Source organism: Humulus lupulus, chromosome 5 (assembly GCF_963169125.1).
Source record: "Humulus lupulus chromosome 5, drHumLupu1.1, whole genome shotgun sequence".
NCBI classification, from domain to species: domain Eukaryota; kingdom Viridiplantae; phylum Streptophyta; class Magnoliopsida; order Rosales; family Cannabaceae; genus Humulus; species Humulus lupulus.
The window spans coordinates 78,571,882-78,596,148 of NC_084797.1; the positions used below are offsets into that span (position 1 = coordinate 78,571,882).

Genomic DNA, 24,267 nt, shown 5'->3' on the forward strand with positions numbered 1-24,267 from the left:
GAGTAGCCTCAGGAAGCACGGGGTTAATACTACCCAAGAGTTTTTAGATCAAGCTGATCGATACATCAAGCTCGAGGACGCGATTGCCAATGAAGGCAAGTCGCCAGCAAAGGACAAGGGGCCCAAGGAAGATCCCGCCAAAGCTGCCAACGGGTCTAAGCCCAATGGCAACGGCAAGGGCAACGGGAATGGAAACGGTAAAAATGGTGGAAAGCGGGCGAATGGCGAACCCTCGACCTTCTAGAGTAAACGCCCCAAAAATAATCGGTATGAACTGAAATTCACCAATTACACCGTCCTTGTCGAGAGCCGAGCCGAGGTGTTCCAAGCGACTAGCTCGAGCGTGCCCTACAGACGACCCGCGCCTATACGGAAGGATATCTCCAAGAGAGATTCGACAAAGTTCTGTCGTTATCATAACGACTACGGGCACGACATCAATTAGTGTAACCAGATGAAGGACGAGATTGAGTTCTTGATAAGACAGGGACACTTAAGAAGATATGTATGAGCCGCGAGAGGTTCTCAGCGAGAGACTCAAGGTGGCAACGAGTCGGCGCCTGTAACGCCCTACTTCCTTAGAGCGGTTACTAAGTGAGTTTTAAGACAAAACAGTGCAATGAACTCGCTAACCAAGGTTTTGAAACAAAAGTGTGACTAATAAAAGTTAAGGCTGTAATCTTTGAAAATGCGTTGACTTAATAAAAACTTCTAGTATTAAACAATTGGGATCCCAAAGTAAGATTTGAAAACTATTTACATCTTGAAATAAGTTTACAGTTGATCAGTTCTAAAATCATAGACTTATTACAGCAATTTTCAAATAAACCCCCAACCAAAGCAGTCGGGCAGGCCAAACATGTACGCGTCGCTTCACGCTCTCCGTACTCATGGTTGGTTGACTCAGCCATTTCCCTTACCTGCAACACGGAGCACCCGTGAGCCGAAGCCCAGCAAGAAAACTCATGCAGAGCATAACATATGCAATTTATACAGTTTCTCATAACAGATAATCCACATATAAACAAGTCAACCATTAGACTAAACAAATACGGCCATGCCGCCCCGAAGCCTTACCGAAGCCTGGGGTCTCGGTCTTCACCGTAGGGATACCACCCGTATCCCCTGGGTCCTACCCTGACCATAGCATCCCATGTGCTAGGTGTTACTTCCGGCCCCGCTTCCGTTCTCGGCCTTGCCGTCCTCGGCCATAGCCGTTCATTTCACTATAATCATATATAGCATAAATCAAACAACATTCAAACAAATATCAATTCATTTAAATCTGCACCCTAACATGTAATGCACTATAGGGCCGTGCCCTGCAATCATCTCATCATGCAACATGCAATATAGGGTCGTGCCCCGCAATCACACTATGGGCCCATGCCCCATCTTACGGGTGTTATAGTTTTCTTACCTGTATTCCGAGCCTCCTGATGCACTAAAGCCGCGAGCACGGTCCTCTAGCACGAGCCTCACCAACAACCTAGTCACAACACACAAGAAACATCCCTCAATACTAATCAAATCAAAAACTGCTTCCCGGGACCAATCGCACACTCTCGGGACTCCCAAATCCCTAAAACAATTCATCGGAAACATCCCCCGAACCCCCGGAGCAAAAGCTCAAAAATCGCCAAAAATGATATCCTGAAATTGGCCTTGTGCCGCGGTACCCAGCAAGTCAGGGGCTCCACGCCGCGGCACGCAAAAACTGTGCCGCGGCACGCCTTCGCAGGCCCAGAATTCTGGGTTTTCCTTCGCGTTTTCACCGAGTTAAAACCTTCCCAAATCATACCAAACCAATACCCAAACCCCAAAATCAATTTAAAACTTCAAATGGACCATCTAACAACCCATAAACATCATCAAAGAAATCCAAACACACAATCAAATCCCCAAAATCCACATCCTTGATTTCAATTTCAGAAAAATAAAAACTCAAAGTTCAAACTTAAACCATGCTCAAATTCCTTAACCCATAACAGAAACAAGCCTTAAATTACTTAGAATCCATACCTTGAATGAAGAATCCAACCCTATGCTTCCTTGATCCATCTCCTAAGTCTTCAAATTTCAGCTCCATCACTCCTCTTCTTCTTCTTCTCCTTCTTCTTGCCCTAGGTCTCCTTCTAGCTTTTCCTTTCTTAATTTTAAACAAAACCACCAAAATGACTAAGCCCCAAACCGTGTACCCCATATAACCCAGCTGCCATATATCAAATTCCCAGCCAAATGACCATTTTACCCCTCCTTGCCTATCCTTTCCCAACTAAACCTCAAGGGCACTTAAGTCCTTTTACTTCTATTTCATTTCTACCATTTTCTATCTAGAACTTGTTACTCTCAGCAGTAACTAATGGTTACCCAGGTTACTCAATCACCAATAACCATTACCCGCTAAATCTCAATCTTAACCATAAAATTCCCAAAGTACCCCTAGGCTCCTCCCGAGCCGGGTATAGAAATCCCGTTGCGACTCTTAAGTTAACTAGCTCTCTAGGACCGTCTCGGCACGTGCATCACAACAATAACACCACACTCACGTGGTACAATTCACAGAATACAATTATCACATATATGCCCTCAGCGGGCTAAAATTACCAATTTACCCCTATCATGCAAACGGGGTCCACATGCATAATTATTTCACCTAACATGCATACTAACCACGTAGTCATGCATCTCGATGTTCAATTAGTCATATAACATGCTTTAAATCATAACCATGCATTAAACTCATAAAATCACACATAAATTCCATTATGCCCTCCAGGCACACTAATCAAGGCCCTTAAGCCTTATTAGTGATTTTGGGTCGTTACAGCGCCTGTACGCCAGCGCTCGCCACCTTTACAGCCAGCTCCCGTGGCAGGTACCCTACTCACCATCTGCGGAGGCCCACATCTTGCAGGAGATAGTGGGAAAGCGAGGGAACGATATGCTCGAACCCTACACCACGACCAGGACATCAAGATGATGAGTGTTGAGGATCATGCACTCAAAAAGGCTCAAACAGAGGAGGAATCGATCACCTTCTCTGATGACGACGCCCAGCATGTGCGATTCCCACACTCCGATCCGCTGGTCGTGGATGTTCAAATCGCAAATATGATCGTGAAAAGGGTGTTGGTCGATACAGGAAGTTCGGTCAACATCCTATATAATTCCTCGCTGGAAAGGATGAAACTATCCATCAAGGACCTAGAGCCATGCAACCAAACCATTTATGGTTTTTCCGGAGAAAGGCTCGCCCCAGTGGGGTCAATTAAACTCCCAATCACAGTAGGTACCGCACCTGCTAACAGGACATTACTCACCACTTTTATAGTGGTTGATTGTCCTTCAGCGTATAAAGCCGTAATAGGGAGACCTATTCTGGTTGACCTTCAAGCTGTCACTTCTGTATGGCACCTTGCCATGAAATTCCCAACAGACGCAGGAGTAGGATGCGCACTGGGAAACCAGCGAGAGGTGAGAGAATGCTTCAATGCCTCGATCACCAAGGAAAAAAAGGTGTATCAAGGGTTGCCACCGGAAAAGAGTTGCAAATGGCATCTGATGTTCAAGCCCGCTCAAGTGATAATCTCACCAAATAGGGCGTTGCCCGAAGTGATGATAGAGACTTAGATCCTCGCTTTAGGGATTTCGAAGAAGAAGTATGCCCCATCGAGGACCTTGAAGAAGTCCAACTCGATGAGGGGAATCCGACCAGAGTTGTGAAAGTCGGTAAAAACTTAGAGACAACGACAAAACAAGCACTGATGGAGTTCTTAAAGAGGAACCAGGACGTCTTTGCCTGGTCGCATAAAGATATGGTTGGGATAGATCCTGAAATCATCAGCCATGTCCTGAACATTGACAAAAACTTCCCACCTGTGAAGCAGAAAGGAAGGCTGCTTGACAAGGACCGATCGAAAGCTTTGAAGGAAGAAGTCGAGAAGTTGAAGGAGAATGGGCTCATCAGGGTGGCGTTTTATCCATCGTGGATCTCCAATCCCGTACTCGTGCCCAAGCCAAATGGCAAGTGGCGTACGTGCGTGGATTTTATAAACCTCAATAAAGCCTGCCCTAAATACTGTTTCCCACTCCCGAGGATCGACTAGCTGGTCGATGCCACTGCAGGATACGAGATCCTCTCATTTATGGATGCATACTCTGGGTATAACCAAATTAGTATGCATCCCCCTGATGAGGATCACACTAGCTTTCGAACTGATACAGGGCTCTACTGTTACAAGGTGATGCCCTTTGGTTTAAAAAATGCTGGTACGACTTACCAGAGACTTGTCAACCACATGTTTAAGGAGCTGATCAGGGCAAACATGGAGGTCTATGTCGATGACATGCTGGTTAAGTCAAAGAAGGCAGAAGAACATGTAAGGGATTTGCAGGAATGCTTCAACGTCCTTAATAAATATAGGATGAAGCTGAATCCCCTCAAATGTTCCTTCGGGGTTGGATCAGGGAAGTTCTTGGGATTCATAGTTAACTCAAGAGGAATTGTAGCTAATCCCGAGAAGATAAAAGCCCTGATCGAGATGAAGTCGCCAGTAAAGATTAAGCATGTCCAAAGTCTGACTGGGATAATTGCCACCCTTAGTAGATTTATTTCAAAATCAACAGACAAGTGTGTCCCGTTTTTCAGTCTACTCAAAGGCAGCAAGAAATTTGAATGGACAGATGAGTGCGAACAGGCCTTTCAAGCATTGAAAGCGCATATGGCGCAGCCGCCCATCCTATCGAAGCCAGTAGATAAAGAGACTTTGTTCGTCTACCTAGCAATCACAGATTACACTGCTAGTGCTGTTCTGGTGAGAGAAGAAGAAAGTGTGCAAAAGGCCATCTATTACATAAGCAAAATGCTGATCGGAGCAGAATTAAGATATCCCCCCATTGAAAGGTTAGCCTACTGCTTAGTATTGGCCTCTAGGAAGCTGCGGCCTTATTTCCAAGCCCATCCGATTACGGTATTAACCCACCAGCCTCTTCCGCAAGTTCTGCAAAAGCCAGAGGCTGCTGGAAGATTACTAAAGTGGGCAGTCGAGCTTGGATAGTTCGACATATTTTACCTGCCGTGAGCAGCAATAAAGGGACAAGCCTTAGCTGACTTCATCACCGATTTTACAAAGCCCGTGGGTGGTGAGCAGATCGAGGAGCCTAGTGAACCTGAATGTCAAACACAAGCACCCTCGTGGACATTATTCACCGAAGGATCGTCTAACAAATCCCACGCAGGAGCAGGAGTGATATTGATAACGCTGGAAGGGCATCGATTTCACTATGCAATAAGGTTTGACTTCACTGCCTCTAACAATGAGGTTGAATATGAAGCACTGCTCGCTGGACTGCGATTAGCCAAGGGCATGAGCATTAAAGCGCTTGACATTTATAGTGATTCTCAACTAGTCATGAATCAGATCTTGGGAGAGTATCAAGCGTGAGGATTAAAAATGATCGCCTATCTGAACAAAGCAAAAGATTTGTTAGCCCAGTTCGGCCGATACACTCTACAGCAAGTGCCTCCTGATCAGAATTCCAATGCTGACGCTTTGGTAAAGTTTGCAAGTGCCAAAGATGCTGATACTCTGAACATAGTGCTAGTCGAGCGACTGCCCGCACCCAGCATCCAAGCAACAGAAACCTCTCTAGTCATCCAAATGGCGGATACATGGATTGCGCCATATGTAGAATATCTATCAAGCGGCGTGCTACCTGCGGACAGAAACAAAGCTAGGACCCTTCAGCAGCGGGCTACGAGGTATATCCTGGTCGATGGAATTCTGTATCGAAGGGGATACTCACTGCCACTTCTCAGGTGTATTACAAAGGAAAAAGCCAAAGAGTTGATGAAGGAGGTACATGAAGGTTTTTGTGGGGACCATGCTAGGGGGGCAAAGCCTATCGAAAAAGATCCTAAGGCAAGGATATTTCTGGGCAACAATGAATGAAGACTCCATGGAGTTCATGCAAAAATGTGACAAGTGTCAAAGGTTTTCTAAGATCCCACGAGCAGCTCCCAATGATTTAAAACAGATGCAGAGTCCATGGCCCTTTGCAATTTGGGGAATAGATCTAATCGGATCTTTGCCTACAGGGAAAGGTGGTGTAAAGTACGTAGTGGTTACCGTCGACTACTTCACCAAATGGGCCGAGGCTGAGCCACTCACGACCATAACAACGAAGAAAGTGCTTGACTTCATGGTTAAAAATAACATCTGTCGCTATGGATTGCCAAAAAAGATAGTCTCAGATAATGGCACCCAGTTCGACAGTGATCTATTCACAGACTTCTGCAAATGCCACGACATTATTAAAAGCTTTTCTTCAGTTGCTCATCCCCAGGCGAATGGACAAGTCGAGGCAGTCAACAAAATGTTGAAGGATGCACTAAAGAAAAGACTTGAAGAAGCTAAGGGAGCATGGCCAAAACAGTTGCCTGAAGTCCTCTGGTCGTATAGAACTTCCCACCGAACAACAACAGGTCATACCCCATTTTCCTTGGCATACGGATATGAAGCCATGTTGCCTATTGAGTTGGATCCGCCCTCTCACCATAGATTAACATACGACCAGGATTCTAACAGCCAGCTCCTCATGGAATCCTTGGACTCGATTGATGAAAGACGAGAACAAGCCCAGCTCCGAGTAGCTGCATACCAGCAAAAGGTCTCCCGGTATTTCAACTCCAAAGTTCGAGAAAGAAAGTTCAATGTTGGAGACCTTGTGCTCCGAAGAGTTTTTCTTAACACCCGCGACCAAGCTGCTGGAGTACTCGGGCCAAATTGGGAAAGGCCTTACCAAATTGATGAAGTCCTTCACCCAGGAACTTATAAACTTGCCCGCTTAAACGGAGATCTCGTTCCTCGATAAAATGCAAATATATTGTAATATCAAAGCGATCCTTTTACACCGCAAGCAGTAACTACTTGGATGTAATTGTTTAAAATAAAAGTAAAGATGCCCGTGCAGCAAACCAAAAAATTATATTGTCTTTACATCACGACCGTAGGTCGTGTAATTTAAAAATAAAAAGAGAAATATAAAAGGAAAAGATTAAGGAGCTTGAGGAGCTGGAGGATCCTGGGGAGTGTTCTGGTCGACGACTTCATTTTCCACACCCTCCATCCCGGCGGCCAGCGAGATTTCAGGGGAAGCAGGGACCCTCGACCCTTCCTCTTCAGCAAGTTGAGATGCGCAATGAGCTAGCTCAACTTCCCTCCCGTTCTTAGGAAGATAATCAAAATTGGCACCCTGATTGTGCTTCTAGAAGTCATGGAAGCACCTCAGGGTGGCATTTTTGTACCTCTCTAAGTTGGCAGCATTGGTCTTCTCCAACTCCTTAACCCAGTCCTCCATGTCTCTGGTTTCTAGCCTGCTCGTGATCAAGTTCAGCTCGAGCTGCTTAGCCACCTTATAATTAGAGCAGTTGGACTCCTTGTATTGGTCCCTCAGCTCGCGGGCATTTTCCAGAGACTTCAGCTTCTCCTCCAACTCCTTGGCCAGTTGGGCCTTTTCTGCAGTCACCACCGCTAGCTGATCAACATGCCTGGCCTCGACAGCTTTGAGTTCGTCCTCGTGCCGTTGATCCGAGGTCCTGGCCTCCTCGGTGACGGCACCTAGGCGGATGCGGCCAGCAGTAAGAGTCAGCATGGCCTACATTCAGAACAAAAATTAGATAAACAGTAAAATTACCAAAAGCCTAATGTCACAAAGGAGACAACTTACACTGGTGAACTCATTCAGGGCTTGATTCAGAATTGGGTCGATGCCCATCGTCTCCGTAGCTGCCATTGCCACCCGGCAGCGGTCATGCTTGGCGATTTTGGTAAGCCTCTCCTTGATCAGTTTAAAGGAGCGGCCGACCATCAGATTCCCGGTTGAGGCAGGAGCTTCCTGCTGGGTTTGGTCAGATGGGGCAACAAGAGAAGGAGTCAACTCGGCCACAGCAGATGGAGTCTGCTGCTCGTGGGGGGAAGGCGGAGTCGCGGTGGCTGAGGGCCCAGCCTCCGAAGGGCCTACTTCCCGAACCTTCTTCGGCTGAGGCTCTTTGCTGCTCTCCCCAGCATGTGTCTTGCTGGCTTTCTTTTTACTCTGAGGGGCAGCAGCAGCCTCTGGGGTGCTGTAAAGGTCGAATACATTGGTGGAGTCCATACCTGAAAAGCAAGAATGAAGTCAAACCATGAGATAGCATGAATAGCCAAACGCATTACATCAGAAAAAGAAACAAAAATGGATGCAAAGTCCAACACCCGAGCTATTATTACTGGTCGCTACACTACAGACTATACTAGTCTTACACTCATTCTTTAACACGAAGAAGTCTAGCCCTAAGTGTGGAGCATATTTAAAGTTGCCGTCCCCGTCGAACAGATGACAGGGAATTGGCAAATTGTTTAAAAGCGAAATTACTATAATGTTGTCATCTGATGAGTCGTCAGAGAGTTCGGCAGGCTCAGTGGCCTTCTACTTTCCTTTTCCTTTGGGGGTCGAGGGCCTCTCTGCTCAAGGAGTGCTAGCAGGTTCCCTGATCGTGACCCTAGTTGGTCTCCTCCACGTTGGAGAAACTTGGGGTTGCTGCTCGGGTTCCTCTTCGGCACGAGCACTCCCTGCCGAACACCCCCTCGTATTTGATTGAGGGGCCCAGAGGCCAGCCAACCTAAGGTTAGCCTCTATAACCAGATTCTTGACACTCTTCTCAGCATCTGGCATGCTGGCTAAGAGTGTTGATCTTGACTCCATTCCCAGAGTTGGGTTTGGTCGCAGCCATGGTCCTGGAAGACATCAAAAGTTTAAGACATTGTGGAGGAAAACACTAAATGAAGAAGTCAGCCAGCGATACGAAAGTTTTACCTCCTCGTGTGAAAGCCTGGTTGTCTGCAACCAGGTCAGGCGTAAGGAAGTACTCTTGGTAGTACCTCCCCACGTTTAAGACGTGGGTCGTGTCAATCAGGAAAGTGCATCCATTTTCCTGATGACAAAGATGGAAGAACCCCATGCCTTCATGGTTGGGGTTAGATTTGAGGTCGAATAGATAGTTGACCTCATGTGGCGACGGCACGGGCCATTTTTTCTGGCTGTACAGGATATAAAGTGCATCAAGCATCCTATATCCGTTTCGGGTAATTTGGAAGGGGGCAACTCCAAAATAGTTGGCCACTCCCTGAAAGAATGGATGAAGAGGCAAGGTGGCCCCTGCCTCAACATGAAACCGTGACCAGGCGTTGTAGGCACCTCCAGGCAGATTAGCCCTTTGGTCTGGGTTGGGCTTGACTAAGGTCACCCCTGTCAGATTGTATTTTCTTAAGTAGTTGGCGATCATTGTGACTGTTACCCTACTCTCAGAGGTTTTTCTTTTCTGGGCCTTAGTTTTGGTGCGAGCCATGTTTCGAGTCAAAACTGGGGAAGTGTTTGGATTAATACGAGAAAAAAGGAATATCGGGTATCAATATCGATTCTTCGTCCTCGAGCAGTTGAGCCAACAGATCGTCGTCGATGGGTCTTTCTCCGCCCCACGGGTCTTGCATATAAACTGCAAACAGACAAAGGGGGAGATAAGATGCACAACCTGGGATCTTATGTTGAAAGTTGGAATAATGTTGCTCGCGTCTATCGACCAGCAGCATTCTAACTGAAACACTAAGTTTATGCGAGCAATTTGAAAAATGGATCAAAAAGTGGAAGTAAAAAGTTTTCTCTAAAAAAGCTTTTTCAACTCCAAAGGGGCGGGAAAAACCCAGTTTTTCAGCTAGCCTAAAAATCAAATTTTTACTTCGATTTTACGCCCTAAATCCATGATCCTGACTATCAAACTGATTCCTAACTTATATAAAGCAAAAGTACACTACCCTATCAAGCATCAAACGATATATGCAAAATCTTCACAAATTTATACCCAAGAACATGAAAAGTCTCAGAGCACAGAAGCATCATGCATGGCATCTCAAAGGGTTAAACGTCGAAGAAATTTTACCTGAGTGAAGATTGGAGATTCTGAGAAGGAGGAACTTTGAGTTTGTAGGTGAGAGATCCTCGGCAAAGCGTCTTTAAACCTTAAAGTTCTTGGCTCTGAGATATTTTTCTTGGGAGTTCTTGGCAAAAGATGGCGTCTAAAGAGTTAAAAGAAGATTGTTGGGATTATTTATAGAGTTGATGTGTGCCAAAAAGGGGTAATCATGAGTTACGTTTTTCAAGGCATGGGGGAGTGTAACAACCGTCAGAATGGTTTCTTGAAAACTGAAAAGGCTTGATTAGATGTGATTAGGTCACTATTTTCAAAAACGCATGAGGGCTCTGACAGATTTCGTGGGGCATATGAAAAGTTGTTTTCCTAAGTTTACTTATTGTTGGTCCCAATAAATAAACTTGGGGGCAAATTTTTATCCATAAATCATTTGTTGATGACGTGGCAAGGATTTTTGACACGTGGCAGACATGTAGCAGAGATACGGCTTGCCTATCGACCAGCATTATTTTTACACAAAGAGATCAAATTCTAGATACGACCAGCCTGGTCGTATGTTCGCTTATTTATGTAAAGATCTGTACAGTTGTGAGGATATCCAAGAATATCTCTTCATTATGACCTGCAGATCCGATCATTAAGGATAGATATTATTTCCTAATTTATGTAACTCTTCCTGAGGAAGAGGATCGATCTTTTATGCTTAGAGAATTATATTACTATTATCCATCACTGTATTGTTTTCTTCCTCTAAGGTCCGTGAAACTCAGGAACCCTTGTTCTTTGATCACACCTTGGGAATTCAATATCAATAATAGTATCAAGTGGACGTAGGTTATTACCAGTCATTGGGGCCGAACCACTATAAATCCATGTGTTCTTTATCTTTCCATTAGATTATTTTCAAGCTCTATATCATTTTCTTGTCGTTTCCTAGACTCCGTGTCGTTGACCAAAATTAGGGTCAACACTTGTAAAAAAAAATGAAAAAAAATAAAAATGAAAAAAAAAGAACAAGAGCAACACTTTCGTCTATTATTTTGTAGTTGTTGAAAAGAAAAAAATATATATTTCTATTATTTTGTGTAATTGTATTAAAAAAAAGAAAAAAAATTATTATCATTATAGTTATTTTTCTTATTTATCACTTCTAATTAGTTGTCATTTTGAGCTTTCTCATGTAAATCTCAAAGGTTATTTGTCATTTGAATTCCAATAAGTTGATATGCCTATCTTGTGATCAATATTTCTTCAAATTGCTTGTCCTAAAAAGTTTATCTTTTCCCATTTGAGCGTAAGCTGTTACATCTCGAACTCCAAGAGTGTGATCCCTCCCATAAAAATACTTTCAATGCCCGTGAGAAATTTGGAGTTGAGACCTTTATACTTTTGAGATTTTTCGATACTATTTGTGTTATGACTTGCAATAAAAAGAAAATGGTTTGGTGCACACACACACAACTCTGAAATCGCAACTGAAGTAGCTTAGATAGTAATTTCTGACTTCTTTTTGATACTTTGAAAATTCCTAGATGATTTTGCTTGGTTTGCCTTGATTATTCAACTTGATAATTTTATTTTTCGCTTGAATTGCTAGGGATTAGCAATAAGCTAGTTGGGGGGTTGTGATTAGTGCCCCAAAATACACATTTATTGATTTTAATAGTAAAAATAAATTAAGTTTTAATTAATATTTTCATTGAATTAATACGATTAAATTTATAAATGAAAATATTTAATTTTAATTTAGTTTTTTTTATTTTGTAGGATTTAATTTGTATTTTTGGCACTTGGAAACAAAGAGAAAAGAAATAAATAAAATTTAAGAAAGAAAGGAAATGTGGCATATTTTAAGTGAAGAAACCCACAATTTCGGCCCAAATAGCCCAGGCCCGCTAGATTCTTCTCTCCCAGCACCAGGTGGCACGCCAGCATTGCACCACGCATCCGCTTCAGCAAGCCAACAGTCTGCGTGACCTGCCTGTGTGCCCACCTGTGACCCGGTTTGAGCCCCTTTTCCTTCAACACAGCTGTCCAGCAGCCCAAGCAAAGACCCAGTAGCCTCACGCTCACCCAAAGCCAGCAGGCCCAATTCGGGTCCCCTCACCTTCCAGCAACTCAAATTCCCCAGCACCCAGCCCAAGTTAGCCTCCAGTGGCCCAACGCAATAGCCCAGTCCGAATCTGCCTTCTCCTCTCCAGCCAGTGCCACGTGGCACCTCCCCATTGGCTGGGAGTGGGTCAAAACCCTCTTGTACCATTAGCCACCTTCAACACATATTTTGTGGGTATTGGGCCTGGCAAAATTTATATTTTGAGATTTAAAACTCATCTTTTTTGGTGCTTTAGAAAAAAGGCATATTGACCGTATACCAAAATAACTAGGTTAATATTTTTAATAAGATTTGATTTTTCAAAATCATATTTTATTATTTATATTTCAGATTTATTTTGTAAACCTCATTTTGTTGTTTAATTTCTTTTTAGTCATTTTCTCCCTCTATAAATAGGGACTCTCATTTCACATTTTGCATGTAATTTTTAGGTAGCAAAACTCTACCAAATTATAGTCTCATTTCTCATATTTTCTCTCTAGAATTTCATGAGAATGTCTAACATAATAGGCTAACCTTCTTAGGAAGGTTAGGATGATCCTATATGCACTATGACTTTGTTTAGTATTTTTGATTCACCATGTGCTTAAAGTTTATATATTTGAGTGATTTATTTTCTTTCATCTCTATTGTTTCATCTTGTTATCTATATTTATGTTTACTAATAGTATATAGATTTTGTCAAACACTTTCTATGTATTATCAAATTAGTGAAAATAATATATAGATAATATCTTTATCATTTTCTCCATCTCATTCATATATATTTACTTTTGCTAAAACCTATATAGAATTAGTCATGCTCTTTCTATGTATTTTATAAATAGTAAAAGTAATATTTGTGCTAGGTTTTATGCCCAATCTTTTATTGCATTATTGTCAATGGTATAATGTCATTTTTAGATTTCTCATAAGATTTATCTCATCATTCCATAGTAAAGAATAATAATCACTTGAATACATTTTTGTAAAATATATTTGTGCTTCAATGTGAATCTTCCAAATGAATAGTTAGGATGTGAACTATCCATTTGTGTAATTTTTGTGAATCAAAGATCCAGATAAATAAGTATGCATATTGGTGACTCTTGATCCTTCCTACTTGTTACCTATTGTTTTTTTTTATTAAGAAGAAAATTGAACTTCATTGAACAATTGAACAATACAAATGAGAGTCAAGGACTCAAACACAAGCAGGAGCACCTACCAACCACAAACCAGACCAGAAAACAACTAATTACATTGGAGTTGCCGAATATACACTTGGTCCTTAACAGAGATATGACTTTTGGACACTATATTTAGCCTATATTTAGTAGTATATTTAATTTCCTGAGTTAGTTTCATTTCTGTTGAGGAATAACCATCATGAAAGCACCTATTCCTATTTCTCCATATACTGTAAGTGACTGCAGCAAAAACCATATTCACAATAGCAGCTTTTACTCCATTTCGAGCTCTAGCCAGCCACACCATCCAGCTATGAAAATCGAGAGGCCAAGCAACGAACCCCAACCAGTCAAAGATGATTTTAACCAACTGATTAGAGAGACTACAATCTAAGAAAAGATGAGAATGGCTCTCCAGAAATCTTTCACAAACTGGGCACATCACTGAAGCCAATTGAACATGCAGCCTTCTGAGATTGTCCCTAGTTAAAAGTTGAGAATTAACCACTTTCCAAAGCATAAATCTGTGATTTGGGAGGATAATTCTACTCCAAACAGTTCTGTAATACTCTACCCTTTGCTGGACTAAGAGGCTGTTATACAATCTAGAAGACTTAAACTTCCCTTGCGCACCAGCAAAAAGTATATCAGCAGGGCTAAAATGATCCTTGAGACGACATAGCTTTCTCCAATACCAACTACAATCAGCTATTAAATCATAGTTCTAGAAATTGACACCTTTCAAATATATGGAATGGATCCATTTAACCCATAGCAAATCAGGTTTAGCAGATAAAGCCCAAACATATTTAGCTAAAACAGCTCGGTTCCAAGATGCTCCATTTCTGAAACCCAAGCCTCCATAGGCTTTAGGGAGACAAACCTTCTGCCAAGAGGGAATGTGAATCTTGCTTCTCTGCCCAGAAGAGCCCCACAGAAAACCCCGACAGATCTTTTCAATTTCCTTAACTATGCTTTGAGGCAAAACAAATATAGACATCCAATAGTTTCGAAGCCCAAGCAAAACTGAATTAATTAGTTGAATCCGACCAGCAAATGATAGGTGTCTACTCGCCCAATTCTTAATCTTTAAGCGAAATTTCTGAATGATAACCCTCACAATCTTCATGTTTCCATTTAGTAGGCCTCATGGGAACCCCAAGGTACTTTAAAGGAAAAGAACCTTCTGTCAGATTTAATTCAAGGGCAATTCTGGTTCTGTCATTGCTAGAAACTCCACCAAAAAAGACATGAGATTTATCAGAGTTAATGGATAGACCTGTGGCAGAAGCAAAATCATCAAAAACTCCCTTGATAGCCCTAACAGCAGTGAGAGAGCCCTTACAGAATAACAATGAACATGGAAGTTACCGAAAACCCTCCAAAAAGTATACAATATATCAATGAACATGGCCAAATCATGGAGCAGGGGGTTGAGTATGAATGGTTACCAATTAAGTGTAAGAATTGTGCTGGTTTTGGTCACTCAATGACAGAATGTAGGAATGATAAGAATGCTCAGTGGGTCATGAAGGAGTCCATAACAAATAAGGAGAAAAAGGAACAGGGTTCAAATGGAAATAAGGATGTAGAATTGGAGCATGCTGTGACTCAGGCAAGTACAGAAGAGGGTAAGGTTTAGGTCGACCTAGATGAGACTCTTTTACCTAATAATGGGGATTCTGCTGGGAGTGAAAAAAGTGATCAGACTAACCAACATTGGCATATTCCGAAAAAAGTTGCTATTCAATCTAAGGAGGGACAGAGGTCAGTTACTATTGCTAAGAACTTAGGTCAAAAGAACAAGAGATCAAACAAGTTTGTGGTGCTTCAAGAGGACCTGGTGAGTGGTAAAGTAGGAAATTCATTTTCAGTTTCCTCTAATGGATAGTAGTAATATTTTGAGTTGGAATGTTAGAGGGCTTAATGGTGTTAATAAAGATAGCCCTGTTAGTGACCTTTGTAATAGTAATAGAATAGGAGTTGGTGGCCTTTTAGAGACTAAAATGAAGGGCAGCAAAATAAGTAGGTTTATGGATCTTCATTTTCCGAATTGGGATTACTATACAAGTTCAATTATTTAAGGCCGTCTATTGATAGTTTGGAGGAAGTCATTTGTTAAGATCAATATTTTAGAGGAATCTAACCAATTTGTTCATTGTTTGGTTAAGTTAACTGGTGTGCAGCAGGATTTTGGTGTTACTTTTGTCTATGGTTTTAATTCGATTGAAGGAAGGAGAAGTCTTTGGGAAAGGCTACAAAGGCCGTTTCTTAAGGACAAAGCTTGGTTATTTTAGGGGACTTTAATGCCCCTTTTTCAGGCAAAGACTGATCGGGAGGTAAGCCTATTTCAGACTTAGAGTTGGTTGACCCCATTCGGTGGCTTGCAGATGCTTATGTAGAGCCTTTAAAAAGTGTTGGTTTTTATTTTACATGGACCAATAACCAAAATGGTGTAGCTAGAATTTACACTAAAATAGATCATGTGCTCATAAATGAGAAATGGCTTGATTTGTTTCCTCAATCTACTGCTATGCTCAGATGGGAAGCTATATCAGATCACTGCTCTTGTCTTGTTAAAACTCAAGTTTCAGAGAAGATGGGGACTAGGGTGTTTCGGTTCTATAACTATTGGACAGAGCGTCATGATTTTCATGCTCAGGTTTTAAGGAGCTGGAAGTCTCCGATTAGAGCTGCTGGTATTAAGGCCATTTATCTTAAATTGCTGAGACTTAAACATTGCTTGAAAGCCTTTAATATGGACAAAATTAGTGATCTGAAGGTTAACTACTACAAGGCTAAAGAGACTTATCAAGAAGCTCAAATGCAAGCTCAAGCTTACCCCCATGTTCTTAGTTATCAAGAAGCTAAGAGGATAGCAGCTGAAGCATTTTCAGCTCAGGAAAGGCTTTATCAAAGTTTTTTAATTCAGAGGAGTAAGGTAACTTGGCTGAGACAGGGAGATTTGAATACTTCCTTTTTGTATGCTTTTTTAAAGAAGCGTAAAGCGGAGAATGGTATTGTCTCATTCATTACAGAAGATGGCAAATTAGTAGATAAATTCTCAGAAGTGGTTTCTCATTTTGTGGGTCATTTCAGAGATTTTTTGGGAAGTTCTAGCTCGGCTACAGGAAGATTTAAAGTTTAGATTGTAGAGATGGGATCTCAGCTTTCTGTTGAGCAGCAAGTGAAGCTTCTAAAACCTTTTTCTAGGAAGGAGATTCAGGAGTCTTTATTTAGCATTCCTATAACTAAATCTCCAGATCCTGATGGATTTGGTTCAAGATTTTTTAAAGCTGTTTGACAGGACATAGGGGATGAGGTGTGTGCTGCTATTACTCAGTGTTTTGAAACTAGTAATTTCCCTACTGAGCTCCATGAAACAACCTTATCTTTGATTCCTAAGGTAGCTAACCCCTCACGGGCTGTTGACTATAGACCCATAGCCTGCTGCTCTACATTGTACAAGTGTATGGAGAAATTGATTTGTAAGAGACTGGCCGATATTCTCCCCGATCTTGTACAGCCCAATCAGGGAGCATTTGTCAAAGGTCGCTCTATTGCCCATAATATTATGATTTTTCAAGATCTCATCAAAAACTATGGGAGGACTTCTACTTCATCGAGATGTGCTATCAAGATAGATCTTAGTAAGGCCTATGACACGGTAGATTGGGATTTTCTTGAGGACCTGTTAAAAGCTCTTAGATTTCCTATGAAATTCATAGGTTGGGTCATGTCTTGTGTTAGGAATACTTCCTATTTTCTTCTGATGAATGGCAGAATTCAAGGCAAATTTAAAGGTGGGAAAGGGCTGAGACAAGGTGACCCCATGTCACCTTTGTTGTTTGTCCTTATAATGGAATATCTGACAAGAAGCTTGCAACTAGCTGCTCTTAATTCCCCCTTTAGATATCACCCAATGTGTAAAAGTCTCAAGCTCATTAATCTGTGCTTTGCGGATTACTTGTTACCTATTGTTACATCACACTTTATTCTATCTTTATTTCTAATATTTTAATCTCCAAAACAAAAAACAAAAATATCACTTGTTCTATATTCCTCATATTATCTATTTCTTAACTTTATTATATATTGATTAACTTTATTTATTTGCCTCCTTGTGGAATCAACCGCCCGATCTATACTACGACTACCGCTAAGTAGAAGTCACGTTTGGGCGTTAAACACCCATGCAACCACAATTCAACTCCATGCAACCTTAAACAACTTTAAAAAAATCATTTGAAAATTTTATCCTTATGCAATGAATACAACATCAAATGTAATACTAATGCAACATAAAACAACCCACTGCAATGTCAAATGCATCTCAATGCAAACTAAAGCAACGTTTAAAAGCATATTTGTAAAATTCAAATACAACCCAATGTGACCCAATGAAATTTCAAATGCATCTCAATGCAATTTTACAGATGTTGCATATGTTTCAAAAAAGGTTGCAGCTGAGGTTAAAGAGGTTGCATACATTGCTAAAAAGTTGTATTTTTATGGGGCATGGTGCAAAATGACCCTTAATGTTGTGTGAAAGTAAGTAAATGTCCATGTTTTTAATTTTGTAGTAAAATAGTCTAATTATCTATTTAATATCACATATTACCAAATACACCCTTTAACAAATTACTATTTTATTCTAAATATTTTAATATTATGGTATATGTATATTAGTTTTGTTTAATTAGTTTTTATTTTAAAGTTATTTTGATTTTTTTTTCGTTTTTTATGGGTTGTTGAATGATATACCATACCACAAAATATATATACTGATTTGAAAAATAATATAACATCAAAACTTACAAAATTATTACTAAAAAATGTATATACTATGCTAAAAAAGTTATATACTACCATTAAAATGTATATACCATGATACAAAATTATATACTACCACTATGTATAATAAAATAGAAATTAAATATCACAAAAAAAAATTATATACCATACCACAAAAAATATATACACTAATTGAAAAATAATATACCAACAACCTATAAAAAACTTAAAAAATTAATATAACTTTAAAATAAAAACTAATTAAACAAAACTAATATACATATACCACTATATTAAAGTCATGCAGTCTTAAATAAATAAATAAATTATACAAAAGGGTAATTTAGGTAATCAAAAATGTAAAAGGGTCATTTATCTACAATTTTAAAAATGAGGACATTAGCTTCTTGATGGATTTATTTTGGGTCATTTCCTATAATTTCTCTTTCATATACAACCTCAAAATGCATAAAGTAACTCAATGCAACATCAAATGAAAGCCCATTACAACCTAAATAACTATTTCAATTGATATTATTTTTTAAAGAAACCTTCGTGCCAAAAACAACTATTCTAAACAACAAGAACAAAGAAAAATGTGATATCAAATTCTTAAACAGCAGTAAAACAAATTTTAAGGAAGCATATATGTACATATAAATAATAAAATTATGCACCCAAATGACCATATATAAAATAAATTCATGTCGATCAAACCATGAAACACTAAAACATGGGTGAGAATCTCATTAGAAATTGTAGCTTTTACGATATTTTATTTAGATTAAAACAACATAATTGATTGAAAAATATCACTCAACCATATCCACAACAAGGTAATTCTACCCAAAATAATGATAATTATAAAAACCTTTGAAGAACTATAATGTTGGTGTTTGCCTGAAATAAAAATTAAAAGCCATCGTGATTTTTTTTTTTATGAAATGGCAAAAAGCTAAAATCTAACATAGTGATCTTATAGGCTATGAATAAGATAAAAGCATTTTCATCAACAAATATAATAGATCCAAAATTCCACGAATACTGACAAACCCTATCAATAATCATCTTCTTAAGGTCACTATCACACAACTTAATATTCCCTTGGCAAATATATATATATGTGTGTGTGTGAACACATATCTCTATACACACATATATAAATACATATAAGAAAAATTTTGTGGTAATTAGTTCTTGTTTACAGAGGTTGCCGCTGTTTGCACAGGTCAGCGAGATTGGAATAGTTGGTTCATGAAAATATCACTCAAACATGTCCAGATTGGTTTTTACATTTCAATCTCATATATTGTTGTTTTTTTTATTTGGAATTTCAATTCTAGTTTTGTTGCTTTCCTGATTTGGATTTGGCAAGATCAATTTCTGATTGAAGATTGAAGCTCATATTGCTCTTGTTGTCGGGTGAGAAAAAGAAATCGTAGTTTTGAATAAAAACAACTTTAATTTATGTAGTTTTGAGTGAATTATTCATTTACTGTATAAATGAATTATAAATTTCATATATATATGTTTGTTTTTAAAAATTCCCTAATATATATATATATATATTTATATAGCTTCTATATAAATAGTGTGTAGATAACGAAAAATTCTTTGTTTTAACAGTTTTTTTTTCTGTTAACTTTAACGACATATTCTTATATTTAACGGTAAATTATAAACATAACTTAAACTTAAATAAAATTTAATAATTAAATAAATTAAAATAAGATATTTTTTAGATATTGACTTAAACATAAATAAAATTAAATAAATAATTAATTAAACAAATTAAAATAGGATATTTTTTAGATATTTTAAAATGATAATTATTTAAAAATAATAAAACCATACGTTTTATAACTTAAATAAAATTTAATGAAACTTAAATTTAAACTTCACGTATTAAAATAATATCATATTAAACATATAATATAATCTAATCTACTATCAACTAACAACAAACTTAACTTTAAAATCAACGTATAATATTGATATTATATTAAATATATAATATATAATCTCTTGTTGTCACTGCCAAATTCAAAACTAGAACAAACATAAACTTAAAATTAATTAATTAATTAATCAAAATAGTTGATGCATGTATATTACTCTACACTACTATGACTTTTTCTATTCTTATTTCATTTTTATTATTGATTTTTTTTTAAATATTATTGTAATTTATATACCTATGTCATGTAGTCATGTAAAGATATATCTATGCCAATATTGTATTTAGATGTTATATATATAGATATTATTGATATATACTATATAATTATAATTCATTCTATTTTATAATTTTTTTTTTAAAATGAACAAATTTTTATTAAAATTATAGACAATATTTATTTGCCCTAATTTTTTCAATACATTTATGTCATACATTGTATTAAACATCTTTTATTTATTTTTATGATATTTTTTATTTATTTAAAATTTATATGATAATTAAAAAATAAATACATATTTGAATATATATATATAAAAAAAAAGTGTGTAGATAACGAAAATTCTGGATTTTAACGGTTTTTTATTCCATTAACTTTAACGAAATATTCTTATATTTTATGGTAAATTGTAAACATGACCTAAACTTAAATCAAATTAAATAAATGAATAATTAAACAAATTAAAATAAGATAATTTTTATATATTTTACAATGATAATTATTTAAAAATAATAAAATCATATATTTATAACTTAAATAAAATTTAATTAAACTTAATATTATATTAAACATATAATATATATTATTTTGTTATCACTGCTAAATTAAAAAATTAGAATAAATATAAACTTAAACAAAAAAAATTAATTAATTAAAATAGTATATTTTTAAGATATTTTATGATAATTTAAATAATTAAATCATATTTATTTAAAAATAATAAAGGCACACATAAAAAAAATTATCTTAATTTGTGTGATAGTTTATTTGTTATCAAGTGATTGCAGTTCTTTTTTTTCATCAAATCACCAAAGGAAATTGTGAAATACGTTCGAAACTAAAAATAAATAATGCATGTATACTACTATCTACACTATGACTTTTTCTCTTCTTATTTTATTTCTATTATTAATTTTTTTTAAATATTATTGTATTTTATATATATATATCATGTAGTTATGTAAATGTAGTTATGTAAATATATATGTATATCAATTTTGTATTTATATATATTTATATGTTATATATGTCATAAAGGTTTGGTCTAATAAAAAGAAATACATACCAAGTACCCTCTATTTATAAAATCACTAAAAAATTGTACCTTATGATTTTTATAATACCTCAAATACCCTTAGTAATAAATAACTACATCAGAAAAATGTATTTGAATAAAAAGTATATTTTAAAATTACAAAAAATAATTAAAAATATATTTTTATTAATAAAAAACTTTTTTTTTTCGCCGTCTCTTCCCCTTTCTCCCTCCCTCTCTCTCAAGAATCGGACGTCTTCTTCTTCCCTCTAACGATTGTCACGACCAGCCCGTCGCTCTCACAGCGCCTCCGATCTCCTACCAAGGATCCCACCACTGTACTTCCCCGACGTCTTCTCCATCCACAACAACGGGACGGTGAGTATAGGATTTGTCGTTAGGGATGATAATATGTATGTATTATATCTAGTTAATTAATTAGTAGTAAGTTATATAATATAGAGAAAAAAGATGGTGAGTACAAAATTCCTAAAGACGGCGCGAGTAGAGAAAGAAGAGAAGTAGCTGGAAAATGAGTCTAGAAACAAGGTGTGTCGTGATGATCTGTTGTGACTATAGTAAGAGTAAGACCTATTCAAGTTTGCATAGATTGGACCAAATAATCATTTGATTTGACAATTATCATCCTTGAAATGTCACTACCTCTTCTATTCTCCTCCACCATTAAAAATCACTACTTCCATTATTGAATTATTAAAGAAAATATAAGGCAAATACCCGGAATGCCATGAACGATTTGGAGTTTTATTATGATAAAATAAACACAACTATTTATAAATATAATTCATTTCCTCGTAAAATTATGTCTTCATAAAAGAAATCTAGTGAGTATAGTAACCTTTCGGTTTTATAAAAAATAAAATACACTCTCAAAAATCTCATACGTCTCTTGCACGTCTCTTGCTCCCTGTATTGAAGCCAAGAAGCAACCCTGTCGATAGTTTCTGCAAATCTACAGATCTGACGAAGCCAACGTCTCTCGTTGCCGTGCATGGAGAGGATGTCGGGGAAGCACTTCGAAGGCGGGACGGTGGTGGGACTATCCTTTGGAGGAGATCAGAGGCGCTGGGAGAGCGACGGGCTGGTGGTAACCTTCGTCGATCGGAGACTGAAGTGGTGTAGTACTATCCTTGGGAGGAGACCGAAGGGGTCGTTGGATGGTGGTGACAATCGTTGATGGAGGGAAGAAGAAGATGTCGAGTTGTTGAGAGAGAGATGGAGGGAGAAAGGGGAAGAGAGAACGTGAAAAAAAAATAAAGGTTTTTTTTTATTAATAAGAGTAAATTTTTAATGACTTTTTGTAATTTTAAAAAAAAATATTTTTTTATTTAATTATTTATAACTAAGAGTATTTCGGTATTAAGAAAAGATTATTGATCATAAATTACGATTTTTTACTAATTTTATAAATACAAGGTACCTGATATGTATTTTTGGTATGGTATTAGAAAGTACCAAATCTATATTTTTATCAAATATAGGATACTAGTAAAGTATATTATAATATATTAATATAAATTTAAATATTATAAAATTTTATTAATATAATATATTTTTTTGAAAAAATTATTATAATAATATTTTTAATCAATATTATTTTTGTAACTTACGTATAATATACTCCAATTTTAAATTAAAATAAACACATGGAAATGCCATTATTTTCGCTTTTGATTCATATAATTAAATGAAACATCTTCTTATTCATTAATTTTTTGTTGGGATTTTGATTCATTAATCTAATTAAATGTCAACTTGATTTCTAGTCATTTTGATTATGTGCAAGTAAATACACCATATGTTTGGCAATGAGGAGAAATGGGTGGATGGAGAAGAGTGGAGGGAGAGATACAATCAATTGTATCAATTGTTTGTCAAGAGAGAGAGAGGAGCACGAGAGATGAAGGAAGACCTTGTCCCTCCAGACCTATAAGATTCAATCTGTTGTTCGTGTTTTCACCAAGTGACACGCAACATACATTAGTAGTAATTAGGTCCACGCAAAAATTGGTTAAGCCTCTTGGAGCTCGCCTGGAGCTCCTCGAAAGGAATGCCTTGCCTTTTTATTGACCATTCACCGCCCCCGGAGAAGTATGTCTTCGAGGAAGGCTACTTCCCGTGAACCACATGCAGAATGTCCTCCCCATATCTTCTCCTCCATTCAAGTCCTCTAAGTGTGTGAGATCCGACCTCCGGACCTGGAGTAGGATGTCAGGTGTCAAGTGTGACGACCTTGGACCACAAGCAACAGTATGACATTTTACTGTTCCAAAAGTCGTGGTGTCGAGTTCGTATAAGCGACAAACAGGATGTCTGACAATGCCGCCTCACATGGGAAAATGTACAGTTACCCTCTGACATTGTCACGGATGCGCTACCCAAAAAGATAGTGGGTTGAAACCTTGTAATTGGGCCCACTGTGATACGCCTAGGCCCACCAGCATGTTAACTATTGGAATGTATTGTTTCTTGTTCATTTAATACTCCATTAAGAGAAAATAATTATAATTATTCCTCATTAGAGAATTAATTGTCCTCGGACATCTATAAATAGGGCTAGGGCACACATTGTAAAGATTGTGAATTTTTGGCATTCAGAGCATTGCTAAAACGCTGCCTGAAATCCCATAGAAGCTTAAGCTCCCAAGCTTTTCTCATCCTAATACAATTGACTCGTGGACTAGGGTTAATGAATTACCTGAACCACGTAAATCTCTGTGTCTCCTTCTATATTTCTTTAAGATTTTATTTAATTAGTTATTAGCCAAAAAGCTTGTCAACATATTGATGCTTTCATTGAGTGCTTGAAGAAAGCTTCGAGTCACAGCCATGGTGAACACCAGATGTAACATTCCAGAGGAACTGCCTCCTCGCACCGCCGCTGTGGGAGGAGAACCAAGCCAACTACCACCTCCACCCGCTAACTCGGAGGTGTCCCACGATGACGACTATGATGGTTACGACGACAAGGACGAAGATGACCAATATGA

General features: G+C 37.9%; 1 protein-coding gene across 1 annotated transcript; it reads left to right on the top strand.

Annotated features, from left to right (window-relative positions):
* Nucleotides 1–16,406: 16,406 nt before the first annotated feature.
* LOC133779249 (uncharacterized) lies at nt 16,407–17,798 on the top strand. Its single transcript, XM_062219234.1, has 3 exons — nt 16,407–16,436; nt 16,557–17,073; nt 17,686–17,798. Exons 1-3 carry the CDS (start codon nt 16,407–16,409, stop codon nt 17,796–17,798), a joined length of 660 nt encoding a protein of 219 aa, XP_062075218.1.
* The last annotated feature ends 6,469 nt before the right edge of the window (nt 17,799–24,267 follow it).